Source organism: Hemibagrus wyckioides, linkage group LG11, assembly GCF_019097595.1.
Source record: "Hemibagrus wyckioides isolate EC202008001 linkage group LG11, SWU_Hwy_1.0, whole genome shotgun sequence".
NCBI lineage: Eukaryota > Metazoa > Chordata > Actinopteri > Siluriformes > Bagridae > Hemibagrus > Hemibagrus wyckioides.
The window spans coordinates 13,770,993-13,780,671 of record NC_080720.1 but is presented as its reverse complement, the minus strand read 5'-3'; the positions used below and the strand labels follow the sequence as shown (position 1 = coordinate 13,780,671).

General features: G+C 37.9%; 1 protein-coding gene across 4 annotated transcripts in view; it reads left to right on the top strand.

Annotated features, from left to right (window-relative positions):
* The first annotated feature begins 233 nt into the window (after positions 1–233).
* pex5la (peroxisomal biogenesis factor 5-like a) overlaps positions 234–9,679 on the top strand; it is a 74,991-nt gene continuing 65,545 nt past the window's right edge. For all 4 annotated transcript variants that reach the window (XM_058402998.1, XM_058402997.1, XM_058402995.1 and 1 more), the window contains exon 1: positions 234–627. In XM_058402998.1, coding sequence (XP_058258981.1) covers positions 607–627 — 21 coding nt within the window. In that variant the 5' untranslated portion in view covers positions 234–606. The remainder of the gene's footprint in view (positions 628–9,679) is intronic.

Genomic DNA, 9,679 nt, shown 5'->3' with positions numbered 1-9,679 from the left:
TACCGAGTGAACAAACAAAGAAACAATAAATAAATAAATAAATAAATAAATAAATAAATAAATAAATGTGTCCACGCAGCGAAACTATCAGTCCATCAATTAGTGGATAATACAGATCTATCTGGCAACCAGGTGTCAGGATGATAAACTGAGTGCAGTGAAGATTTTGCATAGGAGTGTAGGAGCTCCGCCTAAACACGAGTGGGTAGGGCAAGTATGGGAAAGGAGGATGAGCCAGGAGATTGAATAAAGCTCGCAAGCGTTAACAGCAACTACTATAGGAGAGCAGCGGGAGGGGAGAGAAAGAGACAATGCTTTCACGGCAAACACACACGCATCTGGACGGCTGAGCTCCATAGCGAGTTGGATAAGAGACTAAAGAGCACCTTTCTTTTGCGAAGTGCAGCCTAGAAGAAACATCAGAGGAACATCTCATACTGACCTCCTGCACTACACTTCATGTGTATTAGCACTTCTTTAGAGGTGTTATGTTCCATTAGTTTGTGAACACTTGGCTTGTTCCCAGGCGACCCATGTTGTCTTTGGCGTTTAACTGACTTGCATTGATAGTCGGGAGAACCTCCTATTGATAACTCTCAGCTCAATATGTACCAGGGGCACCTGCAGGTAAGCGGCTGATCTTAATCACTAGAATAAAAATCCACCACTGCGAAGCGGTTTGTTTATGATTATGCCTGATCAGCATTTCTTCCTGCGTGTTGAGTACACTGAGTGAAAAGTTGCTCGAATGAGTCTGCACATGCTTTTATGTTCTCAAACACCAGCATCAGCCTGGTGTATCTCAGAAAGAAATGTACCAAGCGGTACTTTTCCTTGTGATTGGGGTGGTACCATGAAGGGGACATCTTTTGTACTCTTTTTTTTTTTTTTAACTGAGAAGTGCATGTGGTGTACCTTTATCACAGGTACATCAGTGGCATTTATCGTTCAGTTGTTATTTTTGAGTGTGTTGTATTGACATGTTTTCAGGGTTAAGATACACACTAAGGGGCGAAAGATTTATCCTTTATGGTACCATCCAAAAGACAAGAAAAGGACAGCTTTGTACCTTAGTTCTGAGAGTGGCAAACTGGCACAGTGATATAATAACTTGATTCAGAGCAGGAAGAAACACCTGGGCTGGGCTGCACCTACAGTAGGGCATACATAACCGAAAAAAACCCCTGCAGCTGGATTAATTAAGTTGTGCTGCAAACTATTGGCTGAATATTAATGTAAAAACTTTCTGGAACATTCTGGAAATAACTGGACACTGAAGTCACATGAACTGAATGTTCCAAGTCTAGTGTCATTTGGTAATTTTCCACATCAATAACCACATGATGTTAATGATCAGGTAATGACCAGGTTTAGTAGGTGTGTTAGAGCAGGGAAGTCACCAAAGTGTGCCGGACTCGAGCTTCGCACGAGAGCCGTTTCTGTCTTGCTCCAGCGGGGCTGAGCTCGGCTTGTCAGGGTCTCCGAACACAATTCTGCCTGGCCCATTTCCCACGAGCTAATCAGTGATTAGACACGTTATTAAGTGCAATCTATGTAATTGACTTACAACCTTTTATTTTACCAGCTGGACAGCAAGAGCAGGCTAGACACTATTGTTCAAACAGACTCCAAGCATACTGACAGAAATGGCATGTTCAGCAACTCTTACTTACACTTACACAACAACGTCACATTTACATCATATGTGTTGTGTTGGATTTACTCTTAAATTGATGAATTAACACCTCTGTTTCGTATAAGTGTGACTGGACACAAATATTAACAGTGTATATTGTGTTATTTCACAGTATATGCTGTGGTTTCCAGACAGTATTGTAGCTTAGAGTGTGGGCTTATAATACAACGGATTGTTTAATTTGGTTGTGTTCTTATGTTAAGCAAGTGTGTGAAAAATGTTGTACTGACTGTGCTCGGTAGAATCCCCAGTGTTGAATTAACACCCACAGTGTTGAATGAATGCCTACAGTGTTCAATTACCTTCACAGTGTTTATTTGTGTCCATCTGGAGAAGCAGTGTTACTGTCCCCTCTAGAGACCAAGAGGCTTAATAAGTTTTTTGTTTTGTTTTTTTCAGTCATAATCTTATCAGGTGTCACATAGTAAGTACAGGCATGATGGATGGATTCGTTTACAGTGCATTTATTTATTTTGTAGTTGTGGATGGGGAAGGGGGGTCAAATTTGCCCAAGCTTGCCTTAAATCTATAGCATATAAGATTTCCCTTCATACTGAGGAAGAACATTCTGTAATGTAGGATGTGGTGTGCTCTTAATCCTACAAACATCAATCTCAAGGCTGTGAGAGTGCACATTTAGTTAGAATTCAAGGCTGTGTCCCAAACTGCACAACATGCAATAAGTAGCATTGTTAAATAGTAACTGAAGTATTCACAATTCACCATTGCTCAGTATCACTTATCTGTTTTGAGTATAAAAAACTGTGGGCACATCAGTGTTGTTGTCACAGTATCAGAATACTAGATAAAGAAACAAAACCTCTCAAAATCAAATTGTCTCTTAGCTACCATCAGCCTGTTAGCTCTCACTGTGACTTCCTGACTGTAAGCAGTAGTGCCCATGCAGCGCTAACCCCCCCACTGTGTAACTGTGCTCATTCTGTGGAATTATGAACCTGTATATATATATATATATATATATATATATATATATATATATATATATATATATATATATATCATATGAAATGAAGCAGATGTAGTGATCTTGCATTAGCTAGAAAAGACAAGCTCTTGTTGAGGGAAAAAGGGTGGCTCCTCTGTAAACTCCCATCATACAGCGAGCACCAGACCACAAGCTGAATGTAGGGGCATTCCCTGAGGCTCGTCTCTGGGGTTGTAAGACACAGCTAGCCTGCTTACTCTAGCTACTTGAACTAAAGTGGAGAGAATTAAGCTATAGGCCTAATGTCATGTCGTATCCATTATTTTTTGTTTTGTTTTGTTTTTTCAAACCTGGTCTGTGTTCTCCATGTATTTTGGTATCTAATACATGCTTTTTGTTCTCATGCCTTATAGTGTTCACCAGATTAGAAAGCAGAGGGTTCAAATTACTCACCCTCAGTTGATATAACAGAGTTTAAACAATAAAAAAATGAAAGAAAAAAACCCCCCAAAAACTCTTCTATTAGTCACAAGCTGCCTCATGAGTTCTGTAGCTAAACAACAGAAAACAGCTGGATAACAGTCCACTGCACTGCTGTAGATTTTCTCAAACAATGTATAAAATTTCGCAAACAAAATCCACTGATGAGCCACAACATTAAAACCACCTGTGTAATATTGTGTCACCAAAGAAAGCTCTGATCCATCAAGACCTCTGAAGGTATGCTGTGGTGTCTGGCATCAAAACGTTCAAAGCAGCAGATCCTTTATATCCAGCAAGTTGTGAGGTAGGGCCTCCATGGATACCACAGATGCTTGATTGGATTAAGATCTGGTGTATTTGGAGGCCAAGTCAACATCTTGATCTCTTTGTCATGTTCCTCAAACCATTCCTGAGCAATTTTTCATGAACTGACACTTCACTTGCTGCCTAATACATATTCCTCCCTGTCAGTGGTTTTAATGTTATGGCTTATCGGTAGAATAAAAAATAAATAAATAAATAAATAAAAACAATAAAAATGAATTGATTATTGTTTACAGAACACATTGTTCTACACGGACTGACTAAAGATCCCTGAAATATTTTTTAGCACTTTTTAACCATTTTTATGAGCAGGTTTATGATTATGATGAAATAAAATGCCTTTTATTATTCGGTTGAACCAGTTGTTTTGCAATTCAGAAACAGAGAAATCCCAGCTGAAGTATACTTGAGGGTTACCCAACACCTGCTAGAGCCTCATATGAGCAAGAATAACATTTTCCCTGTTGAGTAAAAGGTAATTCACAGGCAAATGCCCTCTCAGTGAAAATCTTATGAATGTACTTCATAAGTGTTTCTGTAGATATGCCTCAGTGAACAGATCCATAGATTCCAGATTACAATCCATGGATTCCAATATTAAAAAATTGAAATTTGTACATCCCTAAATAAAGAGTTATGATTAGGGGACTGAGGATGAGATGCAGTTATTGCTTTCTTGCAGCCTCATTGATCTGATCTTTGAAACTGATCTTCACTTATTACAATTGCTGTGACAGATACACAGTCCTCAGTGACAAAGCCATAATAAACATCCAACTCACCTAACACACTAGTAGGCATCGGAAATCAATATTTCCCACTGACTCCCTCCCTGCAGAGTTTCTCTTGTCATGTCAGAAGTTCTCTTTTTAACGGCAACATAATGAGATTAATTAATGCTATTTCAGTGACACTTACCAGACATGTATCTGCTTATGTTTAATACAATACAATACAACACAACAACAGCCCTGTCAATTCTAATCTTTTACTGGAACAAGATCCATCACATCAGTAGAAATTTAATCTGGTTTTATGAGACGGAGCATGAATCTGGTCTTTATGTTTTGAACAAACAAGTGTACCAGATGTCTTGAATGAAAGAGGCAAAATCCAGTAATTTTGGAAGCAATGGTGATTTCCTTAGATGATTACTGCTTGCAGTAGTGATAGTGTGGTTTAAGATTTAGGTGAGTACATTTAGGTGCTTTGAGTTGGCTAAGAAAATTCAGTGCGGTTATCTGAAGGCTGTTATCTGTTGCAGGGATTTTTCCATCTCACTCTTGGCATCGCTGCTATACTCTATCCTATCTGGAATTGATAAAACACCTTGTGTAACATTTTTGTTGCACTGCTGAATCTGTATGATCTTTAGGATTTTGATATCAGTTCTTGTGTTTGAAATACCTGCCTTGTACATGCTTCAGTTCCCTCAAGTCAGCTTCATTGACTGTCAAGCTGATATGTATGGGGCAGTCTGGAAAAACTTTGACACTTTTGACAAAGTTCTGAAAGCTACTTGACTGAAATATGTTTCTTTCTCTTTTTTTATTTTTACATTACTCAACCAGAGTAATGTAATAGCATTTTAAAAGTGAAAATGGCTAGAAATTGCACTGAATGATTACCACAGGTATTTTGAGAGGTGCTATCTAGTTACAAACTGAACTGATTAGAAGTAAGTCCATTTTTTGAGGCACATAAGTATACAATAGTCAACTTGATTTATGAACTTCCCTAACAATCACTCTTTGAGGAAATTACACCTATCTAGAAGTTTTAGACGTCTTTAGATAGACTGACTGTTTTTACCCATGGGCTTTTTTATGTCATTGTCTTTGCAGGCAGATAGCCTAGGCAAGATTAAACAAAAATAAAAATAAAAATTTCTCATTGTTTGGGTGTAATATTTTTATGGTTATAGACAGCCACAAGAGCAGCAGACTTTTTTTTTCTGTGAATCTTTATTCAGTATTTCTCTTTAACAGATTTCATATAGTAAACATCAGATCTAATCACTCATTGCTGAGCTTGAACAGTGAAACCTCTAGTATTATTTCTGTTATGTTGTCATGCACGCATTCCCTTGCCCATACACTTCTCTCACATAAATGAACAATGAGTCATTGTGAGTTTAAAGACATTGTGTGCAGAATTTGCCATATCTAAACATCATCCCCTGATGTGCAAGACGACCGAGTTGCGTTCACACAGACACCGAAACTGCAATCAAGACTCAGACTTTTTGTGCGTGTGCCTCTCTAAATTTCTCAAATCCTGAAGTGCTGAGGATGCAGTCCTCTTGAGCCTGTTTAGCCTTTTGTGCCTTGATGAGACCGTTTTTGGTGCTATAGTGCACTTTCTCTCTGAAAGCTCAGCAGGGGCTCTTTCTTGTTGCCTTTAACTGCACTGCCTATGAAAGTGATGGAGCGTGTGGCACATGTTGGGGAGAAGTGCAGCAGCCCATCTGGAGCCTCACACAACGAAACCTCAGGAGACACCTCATAACACACTTGAGAAATATCCTGGTGTTTAGGTGTGGGAGTGTATACGACTTGATGGTTTATGTGAATGGTGTTGCAGTATTGCAGTGTTTTGATATACTACATCCAGGGAGGTGGGACCCCACAATTATGAGGGCGATTTATGAAAGATGGTCCTTATGCCCATTCTGAGTTCCCTCTGGAGACAAAGAGGCTTAACGATTTTCTTTCTTCCGGATATGAATGCTGACATTGTTTTTAATAAATCAACCTAAACAATTGAGCTATTTTCTGAATAGGCACAACTGATCTTATCAGCTATCACATAGCAAGCAGAGTTGATTTATATAGCAGTGGTAATTTTTTATATTTTACTTACTCCATATTTTCTATTTAAATCAAGGGACTCTAGGTTTAAAAAGGCTAACACTGCAGTTATGATCATAAGTAATAATCATTTTGCTGACAAACTGTATGTCATAAAGTATTATAAGCCACACTGACAAGTCTGTCTGTGGTTTTTCAGCAACTTTCCAACATTTTCAGCAACTGACGTCAGTGTGATGCCTTTAAAAGCTTCCTTTGCTTGTTAGATGTATTAACCTCCGGGGAAGACATGCATTTCTTGTGTTTTTAGATAACGCTACTGACGCATAGTAAAATGCTGCACTGCCTTGTGAAGTTTCAATAACTAAGCCTGCCGAGAATTGTACAATAAAGAGAGATAGATGACAGCTTTTCAAAGCCTAAAATCAGCAGACCATCTGTCTCACTCAAGGTGTGCTGTCTGCTAGCAAGTATAATTACAGCGCTGACTCAAGGAGACCATTAGTGCACTCATCTCAGTGCTTTCCCTCTCACTGGAAGCTTTTGAAATGCTGACTCGCCATTATAAAAGCTGCTCTTCTGTGGGGACACGTTTATTTTTTTTAATATTCTATAAAAGCTGATTAGGTCAAGTATGTCACTTCTCTTGAGGCCACTTACCTATGAGGATGAAATGCAAGGCTAGCTTGGGAGATACTGGGCAGAGCACTCAAAGCCTTTGGAGAAAAAAAAAAACACAAAATTGTGCCATGGATGTTGATTTTATTCAATTTTTTCATAAAGCCACTGGATAAGATTTGAGCTCCTTGTGCTAGAGATGTTCTGCAGTGTAATAAATCTAGCAAAAAAATGAAAACTTAAAATGTTTTAAATGCAGAAACCAATGTAATACTGGACAGTACCTTTCATTCCAGGACACACTGTACACAGATAAGATTATCAGGTAACATTGCTGCATCACAGCTTCAGGATCTCTAATTTGAGACACAAGGTCTGGTTACTTTCTGTGTGGATTTTCACATGTTCTCATGTTCCCGTGTTTGTGTCCAGTTTCTTCCCACCTCCCCCAAAACATACTCATATGTGGATTGGCTATGGTAAAACCCCTAAATGTGAATAAAGGTATTAATGTGTTTGTGTGCAAGGTGCCCTGTGATGGACCAGTGCTCCATAACTGGTATATTTCTACCTCATGCCCAGTGTTTCCAGGACAGACTCTGGATCAACCTCCATCCTGATCATCATAACTAAAGATAAATAAATGAATGAACATCTGGAAGTTTATTAAGAGCAAAATCTTAAAAGGTCTCATATTAGTATTCAAAGAAATCTTTGAAATTGCCTTCAGATTTCAGTCTCTTTTTACTCAAATATTGTTCTGTGCTTCAGCTAACTCTTTAGTGCCTTTCTAAACTAACCAGTAAACCTAATCAGGCAGGCTAACAGAAAAAATATTTTAATACCGAATAACCGGAAATGAATTATAAAATTCCAGGTGATAAAGTGTTTGCTCTGTAATCAGGATATTGAATGTTTGAAACCTGCCCATGCCAGGTCTTGGCCTTTCCCTCTGTTTTGACATAAAATGCCATGCCTCTTTTTGATCTCATTCTATTTTAGGAGAAATGTGCGGCAGAGTGAGTAAGTCTCCTGAGATATCAAAGGGAAACCTTTAAGCCAAAAAATAATAATACTGGTTTGAAATGAGTGTGTTAATGCTTTAGTCACTGTTGTGAAATATTTACATTTATGTGCTTGATATTGTGAATATTCACACTGAGAAAATATTTGAAAGAAACCTTGCAAGGCTCAGAAACACTGTCAACACTTTCTGTGCTCTAACTAGTGGCCATAACAAGGAACCTTAGTCAGATCTAACCGTTTATGCCTAGTTGGCTGACTAGTGCTGCTATTTTATTTATTGTTTTAATGTATGCAAATCTTCAGTATGATTTTAATGCACATATGACTCTCCTATCTGATTGGCAAAGGTAAAAATAGCTGTTTTTTTTTTTTATTTGGCTAATGTTAGCCATATAGCCAGTAGGCCTATGTTTTGTTAGATAAATTGGATTTCATAATAGAAGAACAGAACAATGTTCCCCCTAGGCTGTATTCATAATTGGGCTCAAATGGGCTTGCCGAGTCTTGCTTTAATTTCCACCTTTAAGTTTCAAGTGTGATCTCTAAAGTGCTACATCTCTATTCAAGAGCTCACCGAGATCAGAGTGCAATGCCCTGTAACAGCACAGGAATTCATTGGGCCATACACATTCATCTGGACTTTGTCAGAACATTGACTGTTTAGGGACAGACAGTCATTAGGCTCTGTATTATCATATTCAAGAGTAAAGGCTTCCAGTTGACATGATGACATTTCTTTATTCCACAGAACATTAGGTCAGAGGTCGGAAATCAGCCATCTCGGATACTTTTAGCACACAGAGTTTGATTTGATACCATTTATGGATGTTTCTATACTAAAGTTTTTCTGTTTAAACCTTTAAGCCACTTTCATTAAAAATTTAGGGCAAGTTTGTTTAACTAAAGGTGGTAAAGGTCCAGACAAGTTAAATTCCTGGATAAGCAGATAAAACAACTGAATAACTGTGACACTTGATTTATGATTATAAATAAGACATTCAAGGTGTTTTGTATTGTCGCGGTGTATCACATTATCACGTTTGGCCCAAGCCATATGGCTGCTTTGAAAATTGGGTACTTGGGAGAAATACTTCTCTGTTTGTCTTTAAAATCCTGCCAATTTTTTTGTAACAAGCCATATCTTTACTTCACTAATCAGACCAGAAAGGGTAAATAAAACAAATAAACCTGTAATGGTCTGTGCAAATGCTTTCTTTTTTCAATAAGCTGACTTCAACTAAATCATTCACATGACCACAGATAATTGGCTTCAACAAATGATCTGCTCCACATCTTTACATATTGCTGCAGAAAAAAACAACTCTGAATTACAGATGTTTTTATACGCCCTCCATTGGGGAAAATAATTTGTGTAGTGCATCAAACATGTTGACTGAAGTGTGAATTATATTAAACATCAGCAGTCATTAAGTTGAAATGTCAGTAAAAGACGTATAATTTTCACAACCCATGGTTTATGGACCCGTACTCATGTATTTTTGGCTATCAGTAGTCTGGTTGAAAGTTTTAGATTTTGAGTTTTGTTTTAATGTACAGTCATTTTCATTTAGCTTTCGTGATTCTGATAAATGAGCTTTTAAATTGTGTTTAAATGTATTTAACACACATTTAGCTTTTTATGAAGCTCGTTAGCAACGATAAAAAGAAGCGGAGACGAATAATGAGAGACACAAAGCCCACAAACAAAGGAATGGGATCCAGTGGTTCAGAACTCTATTGGGCCAAGAAAGATGAAGGCAATATAGATGTATTATG